The sequence below is a fragment of the Lathamus discolor genome, chromosome Z (assembly GCF_037157495.1).
Source record: "Lathamus discolor isolate bLatDis1 chromosome Z, bLatDis1.hap1, whole genome shotgun sequence".
NCBI lineage: Eukaryota > Metazoa > Chordata > Aves > Psittaciformes > Psittacidae > Lathamus > Lathamus discolor.
The window spans coordinates 15,757,471-15,781,779 of NC_088909.1; the positions used below are offsets into that span (position 1 = coordinate 15,757,471).

General features: G+C 39.7%; 1 protein-coding gene across 1 annotated transcript in view; it reads left to right on the top strand.

Moving 5' to 3' along the window:
* The window catches only part of TENT4B (terminal nucleotidyltransferase 4B), a 48,489-nt gene that overhangs the window by 19,339 nt on the left and 4,841 nt on the right, over positions 1–24,309 (top strand). The window contains exons 2-10 of the mRNA XM_065662175.1: positions 8,230–8,353; positions 13,521–13,567; positions 15,288–15,408; positions 16,396–16,503; positions 19,673–19,801; positions 21,038–21,251; positions 21,906–22,032; positions 22,141–22,244; positions 23,947–24,134. Coding sequence (XP_065518247.1) covers positions 8,230–8,353; positions 13,521–13,567; positions 15,288–15,408; positions 16,396–16,503; positions 19,673–19,801; positions 21,038–21,251; positions 21,906–22,032; positions 22,141–22,244; positions 23,947–24,134 — 1,162 coding nt within the window. The remainder of the gene's footprint in view (positions 1–8,229; positions 8,354–13,520; positions 13,568–15,287; positions 15,409–16,395; positions 16,504–19,672; positions 19,802–21,037; positions 21,252–21,905; positions 22,033–22,140; positions 22,245–23,946; positions 24,135–24,309) is intronic.

Below are 24,309 nucleotides of genomic sequence, written 5' to 3' on the forward strand. Positions count from 1 at the left end.
ATCTGAGGCCAGCTATACCCCAACTGAGAAAGAAACACTGGCAGCCTATGAACGGGTTTGAGCTGCTTCAGAAGTGATTGGCACTGAAGCGCAGCTCCTCCTGGCACACCGGTTGCCCGTGCTGGGCTGGATGCGCAAAGGCAGGGTCACCTCAACACATCATGCAGCTGATGCTACATGGAGTAAGTGGGCTGCACTAACTACACAGCGAGCTCGAATAGGAAATCCCAGTTGTCCAGGAATTCTAGAAGTCACCATGGACTGGCCAGAGGGCAGAGATTTTGGAATGTCACCAGAGGAGGAGGTGGTGTGTGCTGGAGAGGCCCCACCATATAACAAACTGTCAGAAAGTGAGAAGCAATATGCCTAGTTTACTGATGGGTCCTGCCGTATTGTGGGAAAGCATCAGAGGTGGAAGGCAGCTGTATGGCGTCCTCGATGACAAGTTGCAGAAACTGCTGAAGGAGAGGGTGAATCGAGTCATTTTGCCGAGGTGAAAGCCATCCAGCTGGCCTTGGACATTGCTGAGCGAGAAAAGTGGCCAGTATTTTATACTGACTCATGGATGGTGGCAAATGCCCTGTGAGGGTGGTTGCAGCAATGGAAGTAGAGCAACTGACAACACAGAGGTAAACCCATCTGGGCTGCTGCACTGTGGCAAGATATCACGGCCTGGTGCAGAACCTGGTGGTGAAGGTACGCCATGTAGATGCTCGTGTATCCAGGAGTTGGGCCACGCAGGAACACCAGAAGAACCAACAAGTGGATAAAGCTGCTAAGATTGAAGTGGCTCAGATGGACTCAGGTTGGCAACATAAAGGTGAATTATTTTGAGCCTGGTGGGCCCATGACACTTCAGACCATCAGGGCAAAGATGCAACATACAGATGGGCTCGTGATTGAGGGGTGGACTTAACAATGGACACTATTGCCCAGGTTATTCACAACTGTGAAACGTGCTGCAATTAAGCAAGCCAAGCAGTTAAAGCCTCTCTCATATGGAGGATGGTGACTGAAGTACAAATATGGGGAGTCCTGGCAGAGTGACTATATCACACTCCTACAAACCCGCCAAGGCAAGCACCATGTGCTTACCATGGCTGAAGCAACCACCGGCTGGCTGGAAACATGCGCTGTGCCCCACGCCACTGCCCGGAACACTATCCTGGGCCTTGAGAAACAGAATTTGTGGCAACACGGCACCCCAGAGAGAACTGAGTCAGACAATGGGACTCATTTCCGGAATAACCTTACAGACACTTGGGCCAAAGGGCATGGCATTGAATGGATATATCACATCCCCTACCATGCACCAGCCTCTGGGAAAATCAAACGGTACAATGGGCTGTTAAAAACTACACTGAGAGCAATGGCTGTGGGACTTTCAAACACTGGGATACACATTTACCAAAAGCCACCTGGTTGGTCAACACCAGAGGATCTGCCAACAGGGCTGGCCCAGCCCAGTCAGAACTTTTACATACTGTAGAAGGGGATAAAGTTCCTGTGGTGCACATAAAGAATTTGCTGGGGAAGACAGTCTGGGTTATTCCTGCTTCAGGTAAAGGCAAACCCACTCGTGGAATTGCTTTTCCTCAGTGACCCGGGTATACTTGGTGAGTAATGTAGGAAGATGGAGAAGTCCTATGTGTACTTCTAGAGGACTTGATTTTAGGGGAAAGCAGACACTGAACTCAGTTATATGCTGTTGCCTGCTATGTAGCACTTTTATAGACCACCAACTAGATGTCTCCAGGTCACCAGCGACTGGCCCTGACTTCCCTCTGACCATCATCCCAACAGAGAATGAACTTTGACGAAACCGGACGAGCTCAGCAGTAACCAGACAAGTTCCGCAGTGTCATCAGCAGGCAGCAGTTCAACACTGCACACTGTCTCTCCTGCTCTGAAAGACTGTTACAAGAGGTGGAGCCCGACATTATGGACCAGATGAACTCAGCAGCTTTATAGCGATTGTTCCATGCACTAAGGAATGATATCTCTCTCTTTGTGTGTATGTGGATGTGTGTGTGTGTATATATATATATGCACATATATGTATATATATTTGAGACAAGACTGATGGTATGTTGAAAAATGTGGGATCTGAGCATGACGTAAATGGTATGGAATACGGGGTGGATCCTGTCCTGGGTCCAGCAGTAGCAGTCATTTTTCTCCTTCTTAGCGGCTGGCGCAGTGCTGTGTTTTTGACTTTCAGCCTGGGAACAGCGCTGATAACACCCATGGTTTTAGTTGTTGCTCAGTAATGTTTACTCTGACCAAGGACTTTGTGAGTCTCATGCTCTGCCAGGGAGGAGGGGGAGCCAGGAGGAAGCAAAGACAGGACACCTGACCCAAACTAGTCAAATTGGTATTCCATACCGCAGCACATCATGCTCACTATATAAACTGGGGGCAGTTACCCCAAAGGGCTAGATCACTGCTTGGTCAAGCTGGGTATCGGTGGGCTGGTGGTGAGTGGTTGTATTTTCTTTCCTTGTTATTTCCCTTATCATTTCTATTATTGGTGGTAACAGCAGTTGTTTGTGTTATACCTTAGTTACTGGACTCAACCCATGGGAGTTACACTTTCGATTCTCCTCCCCATCCTTCTGGGAGCTGGGGGAGGAAGAAGGTGGGGAGTGAGCAAGCGGCCGTGTGGTTCTGAGTTACCGGCTGGGCTTAAACCATGACATTATGCTCGTGCGAGACTAATGTTAAAATGTAAAGTTGATTTAGGAAGCTGTTGAATTCCCCATCTTGTAGAGTGTCCATTTTGCTTTTCAAATAAATATATATATAAAAAAAGCAGTTGGGAGGGGAGAGAGGAAGGGTTGGGCTCTCTGTCCATTAGTTAAAATTTTTTTTCAACCACTTCAGCACTAAGTAGGTTGCAGATGGGAGAGGGAATAACTTTGTTTAGTTCATGAAACTTCTGAAGGATCAGAATTTCCTCCCATGATTTTTTTTTTTTTTTTTTTATATTGTGACAAAACAGTACCTTTTTTTTCTTAGCAAAACACCTTGGGAAGCTTCAAACTAGAGATATTTGCTCTTTTGTGCAGCAGTCCTTTTTGTGTCAGGAGTGCAGGAGTGGAGGGATGGATGCAGTTAGGACTCTTTAAGTATTGATGCTTCGAAGAAGCTAAAATACCTCATGTTCCTTCTTCACAATCTTCCCGAAAGACAGTTACAAACCTGGATTCTACAATATTTCTCCTTGTTACCTTTGAATTTTATTTATTTATTTATTCCTTCAGAGAAGATTTAAAATAATAGCAGCAACTGAACATTGTCCTACAGGAATTATTCATCCAAAGAAAAGTCAGATGCAAAAGGCTAATTTAATGCTAAAAGGGTGTGTTGCAAATATCCCATCCAAGTGTGGATGTAAAATCAATAAACTCTTAAATCAGAAGTGGTTCATCTTAAAACACAGAGTTTGAATGGCAAAAGTCATCACTGAGTCATTTTTAACCACTAAAGCAGAAGCTATGGGTAACACCCTGAGAAAATTAGAACATGCGTGCCTGCATAATTTCTCCTGTGAAATGAAGAGTGAAGAAGAGCCAGAGGAAAGTGGAAGCATAGCACAGTTCCAGAATTACAAAAGCAGGAAGTTTTTCAATTAAAACTGAGTGTTCTGGTTAGTATAATACTGCATGGTGGCATGCAAAGGCAACACGTCACTGCTAGCCTGTGAGTAAGCAAAAGCAGTCAGAATAATCTTTGGCTGGCTGCTGCCTGTAGCAGGACTGTGCTCTGCTGCTCAGCTGCTTGGGGCAGGCAGGGAAAGTCTGTGACATGGATCCTAGGACAGAGGAGTGAAACTTGTAGCATCTCCAGTTAACTTTTCATAAAGCAATGTCCCTCCCAGTTTCACTGTTGGTTCTAGTTCTGGGTTTGCAGCAGTAGTGAGTTGTGCTGCTTTATGTGTCAGGTAGATGAAGTGTGTGATCAAATGCATGTGCTGTCCACATATCTGTATGCTGTTCATACAAAACAGAGATAACATTTTGTTCATACCTGATTATTTTTTAATTGATTGCCAGAGGTGCAGTAAGATATATACTCCAGAATAAAAATGTCTTGAGTATATGTAAACTCATTTGAGAAGACTGAGTTGCACATCTGGGGCCCACAAGTTGTGCTACAAAATAAAGTAAGGTGTGATCCAACTAAGAAAGAAACGTAAAGTGCTGTGTTCTGTAGTGCTTGCATCTGCACGAAGGCTTGGGCTTTTCACCTGAATGGCTCAAGCCTAGCAGACTTGCCTTCCTTGTGCTATTCAGTGATGTTATGGTGGGAAGCTGGTTATAGCTTTTGCAGCCATAATTTACTTTGTAATGAGGCATCACTATCTGTGTCAGGTAAACATAACATGCTATAATCCACTAACTAGTGGCCTCTGTATAATCCTGTTCTGTCTGTGAAATTCTGATGGAATCATCCAGGCTTGAAAACAGGGTGTAGTGCAGGTAGTACTTTGTTTTAAAACATATTCAGATAAAGTGAGAGACACTGTTCTATTTTTCTTTTCCCCACGTGTCAAGATATCCTGAAGTGCACAACAAAGACCCACTAGTACAACTATTTACTGTAATAAAACCAGTAAACTAATGCTCTTACATATTGCAGGGAGCTCTCCATGCATCCTGAGTAGGTCTTGGGTCTTGATATGCTTCAGTGTGACTGTAAAGCCAAATTAAGTATTTCTCCGTAGTGAAATCAGGTTAATTACAGTGTAATTCACTTCTAAAATCAAGTCTCCTTTTAAGGACTTTTATGTAAAATAACTAATGAGTGTAATGGCATTAAATAATAAAATACTGTTCAGATGCCAAAAATAGCTCCTTAGTCTCTTTGATCTGCATTTCAGCTAAAGATATAAAATTCCACTAGAGACTCTTGTAAACAGACTCCATTAATCCAAACAAATTGTTTTGAAAAACAGCTACTGTAATAGATGTTAAGACAGTGAATAACACTGAGTTTTAATTTTCAGTACAGCTTGAATTAGCTCCACATTAATTAGAGTCACACCTCCAAGTCTTATTGTGCTGCTCTGGAATCTGCATATGGCCACTTCTGTTTGTCTTGGCTTTAATTAATCATTCTCTTATTTCTTGGCAGCAGCCATTATCGGGCAGGGAGGTATGGTTCCAGGTGTAGTCTTGAGCCTTCATGGCTTCTGCCTTTCATCTGCATGCTGTGGTCTGTGCAGCACAGGCAGTCCTAGCAGTGAATGAAATACAGATATGTCCCTAGTATTTCCAGCTGGTGCACTCATGGGAACTTTCTCTAGTAGACCTTAAATCTTTTTTTCTATCACCAAAAAAAGTGCAAAATTCGTTTTTTTCTATATCTGCATTGTTTAGTAACACTCAGTGCATGTATAATGTAAGCTTCTGTGGTTTTCCATGCTGCTTAATTTTTTGTTTTGCCATAAGGCTTTTACATGACTGAGATTAAGAAGGATCTCATTTAAAGATATGCAGACATACATTATTTATGTTTATAAAAAGAAGTGCATCTGGTTCTGACAACACATCACTATTTTATGTGCTTCTGAAGAATGCACCAACTGATAAAATGATCTCAATTAAGAGTGTCAGTGGAGTTAATAAAGAGAAGTGCCCTGAGAACTGCAGTGAATGTATGGCTTGGCCCTTTATGCACTTTGGGGACCTCATTTCTGATTGTCTTGTTCTTCCAAAGTTCTGTTATGGGGCAGGGGAACAATTAGCCCCAGTAAAACAGAAGACCAGCAGCAGCTGAGCCTGCTAATGATGGTCAGTATGGATCTGTGCTGTGCCGTACATTAATTTCTCACCAGGGCCAGTCCCTCGATATTATCTCAGCATGTGCTGTTAAGTGCCCTCAGACAAAGTGGTGCCTCTCTGCATGGCATGCAATGCATTCGTGCGCTCGATCTTATGTTACTAAAAACTTTGCTCTGGGGTAAACCTTGTGCCTTGTGGATTTAACCAGTGTGTTCCAGCGAGGCCAGAGGAGCAGATGCAGAAACAGGGCTTGATCAAATCCCCACAATGTAGCCCATAACTAAAGAGTTTGCTATGTATGATGGGAAGCCAAGGTCTTCCTGTAAGCCGGTTCACCAAATTACAGTTGAAAAATAATTGGAGTTTTCTTGAGTTTGATTATCAGGTTCTTGCCTGTTTTCCCTATTGCTGCTGGTTTTCAATGCTACATCAATGTTCAAGCTTGTGGAGACCATATTAGAAATTCAGTGTGTGTGATTTGCAGTGTGGATGGAGAGTGAACCTGTTTTTTGGAGTACTCAGCTTGTGCTTTGTCACATACTTCTGCATTCAGTTCTTGCAAGGGGAGGATAGCTGTAAGAAGTTTTAAGTGCCAACATAAAGTGCTATTCAAGTTGCTATTCAACATGTGAATAGCAGTGAAGAATAGAAGAACAGGAGATGGCTGAGAAACCAAAGGCAGAGGAGACAGTGTCCCTCTAAGGGGTGGCAGTGATGGTGTGGAATGTGCACATTAGCCCCAGGTTGTAAGCTTCCAAAGTAAAACAGAAAAACAGCCCTAGGAGGAAGTGAGAAATTTCCTAGCAATGTCAAAGTCAGCATTTACTGGTGTGAACATTGTAGCTGTGGTGTTCGGAACATCCTTGTGGTACCTGAGGTGATGTGTGTGAACAGGGCATGGTGCCTGTGTGGCAGTAAGAGTGGAGGAGGAAGGTGGCACCTCGTATTTTTGCAGATTGTCTGGGGGGTGGTTTTATGTTAGTTTTTAGTTTAAGTGTTTGTAAGGCTCCTTCTGTAAGTGTCAGAGGGGGAGAAGCGTCTTCAGAGGTTGATTTAGCTGTCTAAATTGAGTGTCTGGATTTCCCTTTGAAGCAACTCTCTGAGAGTTCTTCTGTTTGTGTTAGCTATAGAGAGCTGTGGTGCTGGCCATGATGCTAGGCTTTTATGACTGTTCCTCTAACTGTGTGGGGGGAAGATTCCAATAAATGCTCAGCACAAATTAATGTAAATATTTTATTCCTCTGTCTCTGAAAGAAGCTGGCGTTATTCGTAACGCTGCAGTATTGAAGAATGTAATGCAGATGGGTTGAGTTCTGTCTCTACCCTAACACTGTTAAATACAACTTTCAGGTATTTTAATGTTTTGTTGACACCTATATTCAACTTCCAGTTACTAATATTTGATTTATTTGTGTATGCACTGGGGAAGTATTAGATTCCAAGTATCATCTGAGGGCTTGTTCTTAATAAATTGCTCTCTTCTGACGGTCCCTCAGAGCTTTAAGAGGAGTTGCAGTTGTACTTGGTAACTAGAAACAATACATTTCTAAAAAACAAATGGCTATTACTGTAATGGTCATCGCAGGAAACAGATGACATTAATTTAGCTACTCTGTGGCTGAAGTTAAAGGGTTGTGTCTGTTTTTCTAAATACACAGTCAAGATGATGTGTTTATGATATTATGGAAGCATAGAAATTTGTGGCACTGTATGAAGACATTTTTATTTCAGCTCTAATCATAGGTAGTCTAAATACAACTTAATGACTGACATCTGATATGGTAAATTGTAAAATATATGGGTTAACTGTCTGTCAGTCACGCTTCTGAGCCACCACTGCTGTGTGTGTAGTACTTACTTTCTTGTTGTTGGGGGAGAGTGGCTTTCTAGTTTATGTGTCTTTAAGGAGTAAAAGAAGCAGTTTTACAGCTCTAGTACTGGCACAATTGCTATCAACTTTTTAAACGCTTGATACTGAACACAGACTTATGCCTGAAACTCTCTAGCTGGTGCCAAGGTCTGACTAGGAAGCATTGGCAGAAAACCTCCTGATTAAATTGTGTACTCGGCCCTTGCAACTGCTTTCAGAGTTGAAGACTGAACCATTTTTATATTGTGCTGGCAGTAAAATCAGAGTGTGACTTCCAATGTGAATTGAAGGTGCTTGGATTTAGATTTGCTTCCATGCTTTTAGGAAGTGCAGTGCAATATTGACCTATGGCACAAGAAACTAACAGGAAATTAAACATTAGGAAGTGTTGTGAACCTGTTGTTGGTTCTTTTTTCATTTGTTTTTCTTTTTTAATTGCATGCTGCTCTTGAACCGACCCTTAGCTAGATAGGTAACTAGAAGCTTAAAAAGAGTGAATGGAGTAGTTGCTGTTTCGGTCTGCTGTGGGCTTTTTTCATGACTTTCTGTTCTTTTTTTTTTTTCCTTTCTTAGTCTTCATGAAGAAATCATTGACTTCTATAAGTACATGTCTCCCAGACCTGAAGAAGAGAGAATGCGGATGGAAGTGGTGAACAGGATAGAAAACGTTATAAAAGAGCTGTGGCCTAATGCAGATGTGAGTGGGACGCTGTTCTGGTTTTTAATAAGTGTTTTATGCCTGTTTATTTCATGAAGTATTGAATAATGAAAATACTGTTTATTTTTCCATATTTAAAACAAAACAAAACAAAAAAAAACCCCAACAACCTAACAACAAAAGGATGTCTGGTCAAATGAGAGAGATGATCTTTCTTCCTAGAATAATACAGGTCAACATTTTCTGTCACACATAGGAGCAAAGACAATATAGGTCTGCTGTAGTCAGAGAGCTCGTAAGGTATGGCTACACTTAGTCTCATGAATATTTATTTACTAAAATTAATGGAAACATACGAAGCATGCATGCTTGTAAAGTATTGTGTTAAAAACGTACATATCTTATGAAAGTCATCGCTCTGCTAGTAGCAGGGCTTCTAGTCCAAAGACCTGTGGTCTTGAATAGTCTGTTAAGCTGGAATGCCAGCAATGCCGTGTTACGTAGACCATGCTATTTTTAATAGGCAGTTAAACTCAACTGACATCTTACAAATTTAAAGGAACCAGTTTTTTTGTACAGGAAAAACAAGTTTGTGAATCTGTAGATCTGTTGTATTGAGCTTAAAATCTGGAATGCCTCTTTCCACTGAAGATGGGGTTTTGTTAGTACTTCATTCAGCTGAAACAAGTTTCTCCTGTGCAGAGCTATGAAAAGGCTGGATTAAAGAGAAGGTGGAGAAGTTGCTTTTACAACTTGACAGGATTTTATGGGCACACAGTTGGATTTTTAGCATAATTGCATCTAGTTTAATTGTATCCCTACACCAACATAATGTTCATTTTCAGAATGCAGATGTATAGCTGTAGTCATCTATCTGTAGATAACAATAATGGAAAATAAGGACTTGTTAGCTGGAATAGCAAACCAAGTTCAGACAGCAAAATCTTAGTATAAGAAATGCTCTTTGATCCTGCCCATGTTAAAGATAGTGGTTTGACATGAGCAACTTAAACCCACTGTTCATTTCAGATCTTAGCCTGTTGTTTGGAATGTGTTTTTTTAGAAATTGGCAGAATATGACAGAATAGGAATCATTTCTGAACTATATGTACGTGGTGGGTAGTTTTGTGTGTAAAATACACTCACATTTTCAAGGTGATTCATGCTATGGTCAATGTATTAGTGATGTATCATATGTACGTACATATATTCAGTACAACACGTATCTTCATTGAGTAAAACAGTAACTTTTCCACGGAAACTGTGTAAGAGACTTCAACGTATCTCACAGCTATTGTATAGCTCTCCTCTAACCCAGTGAAACAGTGTTTAGACCCTAATCAAGAGCAGGAATAGTGGGCTGCCTGTTTCACAAGCGATAGTGTAGGAAACAGCCGCAGTAGAAAATAGTGCTTGCTCTGATACACCCTGCCGAAGTAACAGGAGATTTCACCACAATAGCTAATTGCTTCAGCCAGGAGAAGACTGATACTATTTCCTAGACATGTTTGTGTGCTGCAGACTTAACTAGTGTAATGGGGTGAATGAGTTTGCTACCAGGGGATCTTTCTTTGTTACCAGTCACACTTTGAATAGGGCACAAGAACTTCATGCTTCCAGAGATAGTTTGTAGGACACACTTGATCTGTGAAAGCTAGGTCTTTCGTATTAAAATAATGGGGTTTATATATATATATGACTTTGGGACTTAAGAAAATAGTCTTTCCTAAAGCTAATGAAACAGTTTTTTGTTGCTATAGTCCCTTGAAGAGGAGGAAGCAAATTACAAGCCCTGCCACAAGTGACAGCTGACCACTGGGGCTTAGCTGTAACATAATTGAAAGGAAGCATAACCCATGTAGCTGAAAACTTGAGGTTCACTTTTCAATTACTGCAAATTAAAACTGCCATGACCCTCTTTTTTTTCTATTCCTGAAAATGATCGAGAGCAAGAACGTGACAGTTTTTCTGAAGTCAGTACCTGCTCTTCAGAGCCTAAATTCATTTTGTATGCTACTGTTATGTTGAGGGAGGATTCTCCTTTTTTATGCCCTTCCATTTTCTGGAGGGTAGAAGAGTTGAACAGTGACACAGCACACCAGGTGACAATCTGGAAATTACTGTAACATTATTTTCCTAATACTTACTTTATAGGTCTGGTTGGAAACTGAACTGCTGAACTCAACTGTGTTCAGCTGTGACAGTGTTTTATTGTAATTTTTCAGCTGCTTGAGTTAATCACTAACTTTTGGAAATTGTGTTGGTTTAGATACTTGTAAGATTTAAGTTTTGAATACATGCTCTGAGAAGGTAAAATGTTATCTGGTCCAATGTCCTCACCTTTAGCTGTAAAGTGGTAAGTTAATGTTTAAGCTGTTCATTTTGAGTCATAGATGCAATTAATGCAGCTAAAATAAACTCATAAGTTAAACATACACATTCAGTTTGTAATTTCTCACTAAACACATAGGTAAGACAGACTTTATAAAAATCAGATACCAAGGAAAATGAAAATCAGGCTTCATGAATTTAAGCATATAGACTATAGTGAGTGTGTGGTATGTGTCTGTGCACATACTTCTTTTTCCTGTTCCATTTAGGAAAAGGCTGAAAAAGCACATGGAAGGAGGGTAAAACTAGGTATCCTAAACTGCTGCTTTATTTATAGAAGTTAACAATTGTGTCATTTGCTTTCTTACTCAGGGGAATGTGCTTAGAAGGAAACATTCCTACTAAGTGAGAACTGTTCTTGGCATCAGCAAGGCTCTGACCGTAAGAAAAGCTTTAATTACGCTGAAACTGAACAGTCCAAAACATTAAATGCAAACATTTTATGACAAAGTTTTTTGACCAGTTGAATGTGAAAGTTTGACTACTGAACAAATAAGTAGTTATACAGTGGAAGTTAGGATATGTTTGTCGCAATGTCCTCAGCTTCGTGTCTGAGTATTATGTAGCGTCATAGATCTGAAAAGAGGTAATGTGGCATACTTCACACTCTTCAATTGTGAAAATACTATCATTGGAAATGGAAGTAGAAAGATTAACTCTGTTTAGTTTGACAAACTTTGGAAAATTCTACCTAATGATGTAGAAGAAAGGGAAATCTAAATGGGATATGGATGGATTTTGTTTCGTTTTGTCTTGATGGAGGGGCTTTGGTAGCAAGGACTTTCCAGGCTTTTGTGGGTTTCTGAGCTCTGTTATTCATAGCGAGGACATATTTGGACACACGCTTGTAATTAAAGCTCCTTCAGGATCTTTGGAATTTAATATGAGTGAGTTTGAAGAAATGTAGGATAAACAGTAACAATAACATACAGGAGCAGGAGTCCATTATAGTACTGTGAAGTCTATATGAAGTTCTATATGAAGTAATCTTATGAATGCAAATACATACCTCTGTCCATATAGAATAAAACCATAATTGGCAGTGTTGGCACACTACAAAACTAATTCTCAGGTCTCTCAAATCATGACAGTTTCCTGTATTTGGGATGCTTTAGATATGTATGTGGCTACAGAGCTTCAACTGTTTAAATACCAATTCTGTAAGTCAAAATCCTTTAATGGTTCTGTTCTGATTTCCTCACTCTTTCTCTCCCATCTTTCCAGATCTGATCAGAGAGGCACTGGAGTGTGGGTGCGGGTTTATTTTATGATAATTCAGTGTATCTCATACTCTAAATTATTGTACAACAGCAGATGTTGTCTCATTCCTTTCCGTAAAGGTCATATATGTTGAATCAGTAAGTTTATGAATACTTTTGGGGTTGTGTATTCAGTAAAGGCTCTCTTTGCTGTTCAGCTGAGCACACTATTTTGTTTAAAAATGTGAAAAGACATTCATTTTTTTCCAAACCCATCAGTGGTTATTTGATTGTGGAAAAGCACTTTTCCACATATCCACAGATTTTTTTGGTGTCCAGATAATATCCTGGTTTGACTGAACCCAAAGAGTTTTACAGGGGATGCTTTTACTATTATCCTGGATTTAAAACAGTAATAATAGTTATTATTACTATCTTAGCTCTGTGATGCCTTTATACGTTTGTCAAGATCTAGTACAATGTTGATGCTAGTTCTGTGGCATCTCTTGCAGTCTTTTCTAGTTTGAGAAGCTGAGAACTTTTAACATTCGAATTACTGCCAGTATGTGCTTTTTGTTTGGGATGACTTGAGGGATTAAGAAGAGTTAAGCGATATAAAATAATCAAGAGGAGGCGCTCAGATTGCTTCCCAGTCTACTAAAGTACCAAAATATTTACTTGCAAAACATTATCTTTTCCTGTCTCTCCCTTTTTCTTATCCTAAAGGGGAAAAACATAAGAAGTGGGTCACTTGACGTACAACTAGGTGGCAGTCAAAATAGTGCATGAGACTCATTAAAGCAGAATACACAAGTCTGTACAGTGGCTCCAGGAAACACATCAGAAGACTGTCTGGTTGAAAATTAGTCCAAATATGTAGATATTTGCACTTTGAAGTCTCACCAGTCCCCCTTTGAGACTTAGCACATGAGTCCGATCTTCCTTGCGAGGCTTGGCTAAGTTAATGAGAATGTGGTTTCGGACAGCTTACAGTGGAAACCTCCTTATTTAAACCTCCAGTTCTAGTAAAAATCCAGCATAATAAATGAAATCTGGGGGATGTGGAACTCTCTGGAACATTTTTTTGTTTGTTGTTTAAGCAGAAATAAAGAGAGTTGTGCTACTTGATCTGTGATTCAGAAAAGCATGGATTGTGATATAATTTTTTTTAGTATGCAAAGCAATGGAAATATATTAAACTTAGAAAATGTGTTTAAAAACTGAAGAGTACACTTTGAGATATGAAAGCAAAAAATGAACTGATACTGGGGTTTTTTAATGTTCTATCATTCTAAAGTGTTTTAAGTCTTTTGGGTTATGGATTTTTGCTAAATTGGGTCATGGTGAAATTTTTTATATTAAAAGAAGGTTTTGTAATAGAAAAGTCATAGTTATTAATGTTTCATGGGTAATAACAAGATTAGTGATTTAAATACCCTGAAGATGTGAATGCTTTAGCAGAAAAGAGAACTTCTGTTCAGAATGTGCCTGTTAGCAATACCAAAATCTACCAATGGAGGGTAGCAATAACTGGCCTTTACAAGCAATTTAATAGAACTTGTTTGTCTTCTGAAGCCTGAGAATTTGTTTTCATATATCCTGTTCTTGTGTTTCAGGTGCAGATATTTGGAAGTTTCAAAACTGGTTTATATTTACCTACAAGGTCAGTAATTTTTCAGTAGAAATTCTGTACAAGAGAAAAGATAGCCTGTCAAACCTTTATCTGTAGTGACTTACCTCCCGATATCCATGTTACTTGTGCGTATACTTGTTATATTAAGAAAGTGTCAAGCTACTAGTACTTTGCAAAGTGCATAGAAAAATTAAGACTGTTTACTGTAGTAGCTGTGGCTATATAGGTTTTTCACTTTTTTGTGAAAGACCTATAGTGTGGTTTTTATTCTGTTATTCTATGTTATATTTTGCTAATATCCTTTTACTTAAGCTGATACTGAAGGTTGGGCACAGGGTTGTTTTGCTGCTGGATATCTGTGTTATTTTGCAGGCATATTTATACTCAAGGTGACAACAGAGCTGCTTTTTCCATCTTGGTATGCATCAGAGAAATGTCTCTTGTTGTTAACTCTCAGCATCAGTAGTGGGTTTAACACCAATTTAGTTTAGCAGATAAGCGTCCAGCAGCATTTCATGTTCTCCAGGCAGGTTTTGAACATAGTTTTCTGCAGCTGGCTGAATGCTGCCTACCCTTGCAGCTAATTGGTATGCAGCTGAACTGCTGCTGACACTGCTTGTTGGCAAGAGGTATTTCATCTGCTGCAGATGTGGTTTCTTTGAGGTTGTTAAAGCAGTGTTGTCTGTGAATCAGCAGACCTGTGGAATCTGTTGGGGGGAAAAAGTGTTACAATTTTTTTGGTGTTACCTGTTGCACAGTTTCCTGTGTCATTGAAGTGGTCTGCTTGTATAGCTGCAGGGTTACATGCTTGCCTCCTTTGTGTTCCCAAACAAGCGGGGGAAATCAAAGAAGTTGGGTAGTAAAATGAGAGAGCTCAAGGTCTCACAGTGGCCCTCACAGTCACCTTTTGGATCTGAGTTTAGGTATTGAATTAGGATGTCAGCTCCCTGCGTAGTCAGATGTGAGTATGTGTGTGCACAGGGAGGAAGTGTAGTGGGATGAAGACACCTCTTCAAGGAGCTGAATTAATGAATGAAGTTAATTAGATGGTTTGATCTTACTTAACAGCTTGTTGCTTCCTGAAGTCAAAGTCGCCACATTTTCCTCTCTCCTTCACTACTGCCTGATTTTGGCACTACAGGCCAGCTGCTTGCCATGTGCTGGCTGGTGTTCTGATCACCCAGAAACCCAACTTTGAGATGCAAAGAAGCAGGAAATTACTCCAGAGTGTTTTGAGGGTTTCTTAGGGGTGGGGAGTTGGTTTCTGGCCAGACCCATTAAGTTGATTTGCTGTGGACTAGACAAACACCAGATCTACAGCAAAGGAGGAGACTGGGCCATGCATCTGGGAGCAGAGGATGCAGAACAGGACTTTCAGTTACATGCTGTTAAATCAGCATTACTGATTGATACAGCCCAGAGGTGTTGCTCCACAACAAGTTAATGTCTTGCTCAGAATCACTCTGGAGAAGCTGATCCCTTTTTACTGACAGTGTGGCCTGAAGAGGCAAATCTTGGGATTGCAGCCCAGGTGGTTTTTGTGTGTGTCTGTCCCCTCCCTTGGTAATCTGAAATGTTCTGTAGTTCTCCAGGTGTAAGAGTTCATCCCCTCATCTTTCTTCGGAAAATTAAGAATAAATTATTTGGCTAAGCTACATTTGGTCACTTTATTCTAGTTATGTGTGGATGTCAGCTGTTCATCTTTTGAGTGTATTGGTCTTTGAATAAATCTATTTTCTTTCTATTTCAGTGATATTGATTTAGTTGTGTTTGGAAAGTGGGAGACATTACCTCTTTGGACGTTGGAAGAAGCTCTTAGAAAGCACAATGTAGCAGATGAAAACTCAGTAAAGGTTTTAGATAAAGCAACTGTAAGTTTGGGGGAAAAGGGTATTTCCTTGTTCTAAGCTAAATGTCTAATAAAATATCTTGGTTAAAAGGATTATTTTTTCATAAGCAGAAACTATTTTATATATAAATACAAGATAGAAGCAATAGAGCCTTTTTACTTCGTACAGTTTTTATTACTCAAAAAAACCCAACTTGATAGTGCTCCAACAGAACCATTTCTTCTGTTGGGGAAAATGTGATTTTTCATGCTACACAACATACACTTGCTTTTAAGTGAGACTCTGTTAGTCATTGCTGTGAATTAATGTGATTAAACTTGTAAATTTCTGGACTTTGTACATGAGTAAATTAATTTTTCTTATTGTAAGGAAGCAGACATAACACATTTTACATAGAAGTATAAGTACAGCCTTATGTGGTAGTATGCCTTGCACAGGATAGGATTAATTCCATTATAACTTCCTACCTTCTGCTAGTTCTAAGGTGATAAATGTGTTGCGGTTAAAAGAGGTGTCTAATTGATGGCTGTAATTTGGAAACCACTCACATGGAGATGTCTCAGAGTGCTCTCAGTATCTTGTGCTTCTTGTCTGAAGATAATTTTGAGGACGAATCAATGACCCACAATAACACATGAGTGTGTATTTTATTAAGAGTGTCTATTGCCATTTATCTTCATTTCTTAAGTGTTTGTCTCCCTCTGGTGTTTGTTTTTCCCTCTAGAACTACGCTGCTGCATCAGGAACTAAGACCAATATGAAATTAATCACTTTGAAGTGTTACATTCTGTTAAACATGATAATAAATTGAAAATGGCATTTATGAGTTAGAAAAGCAAAGTTGATGTAAACAGATTGGCAAAGAGAGCGACTTCATAAATAGACAGTAGTCCTGGTTTGTCTCCACAAAGTCATAAAATGTTTCAGTTTTACTGGTGCATATAAGTAAGAATGAAACCAAATGTGTCTTGGAAATCTGTGTTGACTTAGCCTGTTTTTCTTTTGCAGGTACCCATTATTAAACTGACAGATTCCTTCACTGAAGTAAAAGTTGATATAAGCTTTAATGTACAGAATGGGGTTAAAGCAGCCCAGCTCATCAAAGATTTTATCAAGGTTAGGCAACACTGTAATAGAACTACAGAGCTGAATATTTGATGACCTGATTTTATGTTTTACTTTGACTGCATCCTGACTAGAGATACACTTTCACTCTGTTATTCTTGTGGTCTGCTGCTACTCTGTGTTATTCTTAGGTTTTAGATATTTTGCCCTGAAAGGCCTGAAGATAGTAACGTATAAAATATTGAGAAGTTTTAATGGTGCAGTGACTAAAGAAAATGCACTAATACCTGCCTTAAATGTTCTGCTCTAACTGTGGTTCGTTGAGCTTAAAATTAGTAATAACCATGCACTGCTGAGAAAGGAGGAATAATCTTGTTCTGGAATTAATATTATTTCAGCATACAAATGCTGATAAAGTAAAATAAGTTAAATCTAGTAAGTCATTGTTCAGGGAGTCACTAATACTTGTATCATAGATACATTACGGTTATTTTTGTTTAGTATAGGGGGTCATCGTGTTAGCATTAATGTGCTTCTTTATTTAAAGTTTTGAAGGATCATTGCACTATTTTCCTTCCCTTCCGCTATTCAGTGTATAGGGACACTGTAGCATATATAGAAGCAGTAGAAAGTTTCTCTTGGATTTTCATGTTCTGTGTAGGGAGATGAAGTGCAGTTCAGTCTTCCTTCAGTGTGTAGGTATTACTGTTCTACTACTAACTTTGGGTTTTTAACCAAGCTAATAACAGCAGGAGAATCAAAAGTATTTCAGTAGTTGAACGTGTAAAACTCCTCATAAAACTCCATAAATCTGGATAAAGCAATTACTTCTCTTTCAGTCTTAAGGGTTAGCAATCATGTACATCTGCTTTAATAATGTCATTGAGTAGCAAGAGGTCTTATAAATGGGGATTTTCAGTTGGTGATGAGCTGAATGTACAGCCTTCAACTTGTTAATCTTCAGTTCCTTTCTTTATGATTAGAAGCAAGTATGAAAGTAGCTCAGTTTGGTTCTTATAGCATCTATTTCTTTAAGCTGTAGAAGGACACAGGAGAAAAACCTCAGTCCTTAGTTTCAGTAGAATAGTCTGAGTTCTTGTCTGCGTAGTCTCACCTATGTGCTCATACGTAAACCTTGTGCTGATGAGGCCTCTTGCACCCATGTTCAGAGTAAGAGGATGGGGTGGGTCCAGAGGCCTTCCTTCTCTCAGTGTCTCTGTGATGGACATAATTTGATTGTGTTGGCCAACCTTTTGCGGCACAGTCAAGACCGATAGTTTTGTGCTATGTAGCTCCTTGTTGGGGAAGGAAATTCCCAGATTCTCTCTGTCTTGGGATACATACCTGGAACTTGGCAGCTAACATTCTGTGAGTTGTCACATTGCCTTCTGGTGGACAGGCAATCTGTATTTGGTTTTCTGCCGCAACACGGGCTGTATTTCAGTTACATGCTGCATATGTTTCTTCTTAGGAAGTCCACAGGGCCCTGTCTGCTTGCCCAAAATATCCTGTGTGCCTCTTAATTTCAAGAGGGGAGGTAGTCTTCTCTGAAGAGTCTGAAAGCATTTTTGTGTACTTAACAAGAGAAGTGTATTAGTGTGTTCCTTTTGCCCGGGTTATGTGCAACTCATTAGAGACCCTTTGGTCTTGGGTCAGGGCACGGTGAGAGCAGGCTGTGCCCCTGGGGAGGGAGTGAGAGCTGTGAGTGGCAGCTGGGCAGGGATGAGGCAGGGGTGCAGTCCCATGGTACCTGAGGGGCAGAGCAGGTCTGGTGACAGTAGTTGGGGTCAGCTCACAGGCTGGTCAGTGGCTGGTAGGCAGTTTTCCAGTGAGGAGGTTGAGGCTAAGGACACCAGGTCAGTCGTTAGGGTCAGGATCAGCATCAGTGCACAACAGCATGGCTCAGGCAGACACCAGGGAAGCAGCAGAGATGAAAAGCAGCTGGTGGAGGGATGAGTGAGGTGGAGGGATTCCCAAAGAGGCTTTCCACAGGGCTGTTTTCCCAGCAGCCCAAGCCAAGGCCATGCCATTGTGCCACACCAGAGCTGGCCTTGAGCATGGATGACGGGTGGCCCATGCGTGGGCAGAGGTGGCATTCAGCTCTGGCATGTACTGGTAGTGGTGTTCTTGAGGATCACTCTATGAAACACTTGCAGGGCATTCTCTTGGGTCTTATTTTGTCCCACATTACTTTGAATTACCTAATGGAGGTGTCATGCTCAGTATTATCCTTGGAAATGCTTATTTCTGTTAACACATTTTATTTGGGAAGTTTGAGATGGCTGAAGCCTTAATTAAGGGTTTGCAGTTTCCTAAGAAAAATCCCATCTCTGAACATATAGGTATAGTCAACACCCCAGCTTGTGACTCTTAAGTTCTTAATAGTTCAAAAACTGATCTTGGGATCTTCATTTAAATACGGCTCCTGATACTCTCTGTCAGACTTGTGCAGATTTGTTCTTGGCAAAATTCCCGATTTCCCTTTAATCTTTTGCAATCACAGATGCCATAATCCACATCTCTTCCCTGATAGTAAATAACTTCTTAGCTCTGTGCTGCTAACAGGAGTGATATTATTGAGCTTCTTTTTCCCCTACCTTGTGAGGGGGTGTTCAGAGTGCAGGTGTAGCCCCAGCCTCCCCTGCTGCCCAAAAGGTCCATGTTCTCCGCACGTGCAGCGTATGCACATCTCTAAGGAAATCCATGCTGACAAACCTATTGAAGGACCAGGTACCTGAAGGTAAGTATTTGGCTCCTCCAAAAGTGTTATCTGGGTGTAGTAGTTTTGAAGAACTGTTTTGAATTCTGGGCGTCAGAAGAATTTGCAGGATAGAAGTTCCGGCCCACTGTGGAATATCAGCTTGGTTGCAGCAGGAAGGTTTTGCTACAGACATAGATATCTCTCCAGTTCTTCCTTTGCTTTCCTTTTCACTTCAATTTGAGAAAATCAAATGTATTCATATAACCTAACAAAATCATTCTGATTTTATGGATAGTAATAACTTTTTTTCTGTTGTTAATGTCTGACACTGGAATTGAAGAAATAAAATACTTGTAGTGACCACAGGCAGAGCACTTGGCTTCTCCCCGGTACTAAAAATGATAAATCAGAATCATATTTAGCTTTGAGATGTAATGTAGCAGATAGCTTCAATATGCTTTCTTGGCAGCAGTTGTATATATGCATCAGTATGCTAACACCTTTGCTTTTCTCTTTCAGAAATACCCTGTGTTACCGTATCTAGTTTTAGTATTGAAACAGTTCCTATTGCAGAGGGACCTTAATGAAGTATTTACAGGGGGAATCGGTTCTTATAGTCTTTTTTTAATGGCTGTCAGCTTCCTTCAGGTAAGCTTAATGAAATCTGTTGATGCCATTGGAGCAAAAGGATATAACGTTAAGAAAGAATTTGATCAACCCTTCAGTTTAATCATCTACACTATAATGGTTTTGCACCCTCCTTTTGTTTATAAATAAACACATTCCACCTGCCTTCTTTCTCCTATACTGGCACTTTTGGTGTTAGAGGTGTTTGGAACATCCATTGGTGTATCAGTACCAGGCATACATTCATGGTAAAATGACCATTGTATGATTTATTTGGAGCAAGCTGGTTACTGTTAGATGTAGCTGTCCTTCATAACCGTTGTTTTCCAGGTCTAACACCCTTGGTGTGCTTAACGAATTAGTAGCAGAATTTTGCTAGCTTGCCTAGGTTTTTAAGCCAATACCGAATAAACGTGTTTTACAGCTTTCTCTTACGTCTACGAGAACAAAGTGCATGAGCTCAATCTATATTGTTGTGCCTGCGGGAGAAAAATATTGTAGAAATACGAAGTAGCTGAGTTCTGGCTTTATTGGCCTTGTTCTTTTTCTTGTATTAAATGCTGTCGTGTAACTTCATGTGTACATGTGTATGTCTGTACTTTACAGATTGTAGTTACTTTTAAACCTGAGCCTTGAGCTGGAGCTTGGTGTTTGCTGAGTGCTAGTGCAGTTGCCTGCTGAGCAAAAAAGAAATGAAGAGCACAGGCTTATCTTTCTGAAAGAAACCAAAATCTCACCCTTCCCCATTTTTTTCTTATATTGACTAATAGCATCTCCATTTGCTCTGCAAAAAAAAGTCATTTTTTTTATCAGTTAAAATTATGAACGGGTTTTGTTCATAATCTGTCAGGTTGCATACCTAACAGCAGAGGGGATAATTTCTATAGCTGTAAACATTAATGCCTATATTTGTATTGCAAACCCAGGTCTGTGAAGTGCAAATACCTTTGTTTTTTATAAGAACCCTGCTGTTAGTGCTGGATGTTCACTTACTGAACTGAAAGTTAAAATACAAAAACATTAATACTTGACAGCCTTATTTTTAAGAGCTACTTAGTTTATGAAAGCTTTGGTAGCATCTTGTTTTAAAGATTTAAAACTGCTTTATCAAGGAAAAGAGCGTACTTAGACAAGTTTGTTTTATATATTCTGTTTTTATTATTTTTTACTGGTTTTAGATGTACTTGTTGTGACAAAGCAAAGGCACTTGAAACTTAAAGTCTGAAGAAAATGATTTTTTTTCTCTCTTCCTAACAGCTGCATCCCAGGGAAGATGCCTGTATGCCGAATGCCAACTATGGTGTTCTTTTAATAGAGTTTTTTGAATTATATGGACGTCACTTCAATTATCTGAAGACTGGAATCCGAATAAAGGATGGTGGCTCCTACGTTGCCAAGGATGAAGTGCAAAAAAGCATGCTGGATGGCTACAGGCCGTCGATGCTGTATATTGAAGATCCGTTACAGCCAGGTATCCTCATAAACCAACACTTAACATACTAAGAAAAAATCAGGGGAATGTTTAATCCAGAGGAGTTAAAGAATAGTAGAGTGACCACCAAAAACCAAACAGAAACACCTCATTCATGTCTTTGAACACAAGGTGGATGCAGAAAACAACAGTGTTCTTTAAGACATGTTCCCAGTAAAAGTTACAGTGTCACCCCAGAGCATGCCTGTGCTGCAGTCAATGCTACATAAATGCATAGTGGCTTCATTCTGTACTGTTACCTTTACATAAAGGTTGATTGTTGGCTTCAGTGGGGTGGCTTCTGGAATGGTGAGTCAAGTGCTATTCAGAGAAGAGAGTTAACTTATTTCTGATCTAGAAAAATGTCATCCTGGACAGTCCTGTTACATGTGTAATATAAGCAGTGCAAGTTTTTATGGTTACTTTTTTATTTATGTATTGCACTTTGACCCAGAGAATTGCCATTTTAAACCTCTGTGCATGTAAATTTCTATTGGTCTTTAAGCTCTTTCAAATAGTTATGCTCCACTAATCCTATTCTACAAGAGGTAACCGCAGTGAGTTGGGACGTAAGGGCAATTTGTCTCCTGTCTGAAAGGAGATAAACCGCAGTTTCAATCTTACTTTTTTATTTAATTCTATTCTTACTTTAAGGTAATGATGTTGGGAGGAGCTCCTATGGTGCCATGCAAGTGAAACAGGCTTTTGATTATGCCTATGTTGTTTTGAGCCATGCAGTTTCCCCAATAGCTAAATATTATCCTAACAACGAAACGGAAAGGTAAATTTTATGAGTCTAAATCTCAGTCGTTAATTGCTTATATTTCTGTGTGTCTAAAAATTGTGCTGATGGTTTTGGTTTGGTTTTTTTTTTTTTCCTCATTTACAGTATTTTAGGTAGAATAATTAGAGTAACGCAAGAGGTGGCCACATACAGAGACTGGATATCAAAGCAGTGGGGAATACAAAGTAGGACAGAGTCTTCGTGTAACGGTGAGTTTTGACCAAGCATGGCTGATACTGGGAAGCTTCCTGCATGCTTTGATCAGATTCTGGTGTTGCTTTTGCCTCATATAAGGCAGTGCATGTATCTTAATATGAATACACTTTTTTGCTTTTCGTTTTGTTCTGATCCAGAAGGTGTAGATTTGTAAAAGAGTAGAAAGGCCATGCCACATCTGTCTTTATTCTGCTGCAATAGGTGTGGCCAGCATAGAGGTCTGTAAAGACTGCTGGGCTTGCAATAGGAGACTTCAGAAAAACTTAAAATTACGCATCATTACTGTCACAATTCCTTTGTCCTTTAAAGGTTGACAGGGTTTTTAAAAGACTGGGAACGCTGGCTTAAATCTAAATTTTTACCCTCTGTTATTCTTTTTTTCATTTTAAAGCTTAACATACTGTATTTGTATGGAAGCAATATTTAAACCAGGATTGGCCATGTAAGTGGAATCAGTCTTTTAAACAGAAAAATCCTGAAATATCCATCATGATTCTTGTTACTAACAAATGGAAACACATAAAGTCTAGCTGAAGGACTTGCTGATAATGTCCTTTAAAATTGTCTTTATTTTCATGGCCCATCCTCTGATTTCACCAGCCAGTTGCCAGCCTCTTTTGGTGTAGGTGTATCTGCTGTCTGGAAGTTTTCAAATTAAAATTAATGCTAATACTCTCCAGTTAATTTTAGAATGTTGCCTTCTAGAAGTGTTTTCTTGTTAGGGGTTAAGGAGAGAAGATGATGCAACTACCAAGTCCTTAGGATGGGATTTTGTTTGTTTTTAAAGCTTTTGTTAGTGATTTCCCTCACTGTCCTTGGGAAATTGAATGTGCTCCTGGACCACTTGTGTTTTATCAGTTCGCAGACCCTTGTTGCACTGCTACACAACTTAGTCATGGCAGCCAACCCTTGGTCAGTCCCACAAGCTACAGAGTAATGCTTAGCTACCTGATATGATCTATGTATTAACCTCTGTATGCAAACACAGCTAGTGAGGCAGCAAATGTATGCTATGTAAATCAGAGGTAACTCCTGGGAGATAAAACATTAATAAAATAACCCTGTATCAAGAAAATAATGGTGGCAGTTACAGTGATCATCTTGTAGATTTAGTTTAGGTTTAAGTTCTGATTCTTTTTTAAATTAAGGTAGAGATAGTGAGATATGAGAGTTCTGTGTATCATATTTTCAGGGTAGGGTATCATGCAAAGCAACCAGCCTTATTTGAAGTTCTCATCATCCTAGCAGCTCTAGCAGAAATAAAATGGGAGCTGCTGAGTATTGGGCTCATAGGAATGGAATTTAAACCCAGCTATTTGAGTGCTGTTGAAGTGTGTTGTGGATCAGTCTCATTAAACAGCACATACGAACTTTGTTACTACCTTCTTCCATGTCTTAGCTCTCTGATTTCCAGCTTCAACTGTAGGTAGTGCTTGGTGGTTTACATAGTGTACATGAATGGATCTTGGGAAACCACCACACCTTCTGCGAGTTGTTGGCTTGCTGCATGCAGTACACGCACACAAACATGCGTCTGCATGTATTACAAGTATGCATGTGTGTAGATGCCTATACTTGTTCTGCTGGATATAACAGATATGTAATACCTGAAAGGATATATTAAAAAAAAAAAAGGAAGAAAACCATCATTTTAGCAGTTACTGTGTGGTGATGCTTCTGTTTTGTTTTTAATAGGTAATGGAGTAACCTTGATAGTAGATACTCAGCAGCTAGACAAATGCAACAATAATCTTGCTGAAGAGAATGAAGCACTGTCAAAACCTAGAAATAAAACTTCAGAAACACTTAGTAAACATTCTTCAAATTCTTCATCAGGTCCTTTATCATCATCATCCTCTACATTGTCCAGCTCTAGTGATGTAGTAAGTACTGGTGGTTTTCTGATTTCAGGGGTTTTTTTTTTTCAGTTTCTTTGGGTTTTGCTTTTTTCATGATCTGTACTTCCACAGAATACATTTGTAAGTTTGGAATCCCAGTTAGTTATGACATCCAGAATCCTAACTTGCATAAGATGTTACCTCCTATGCAGTTTCTACA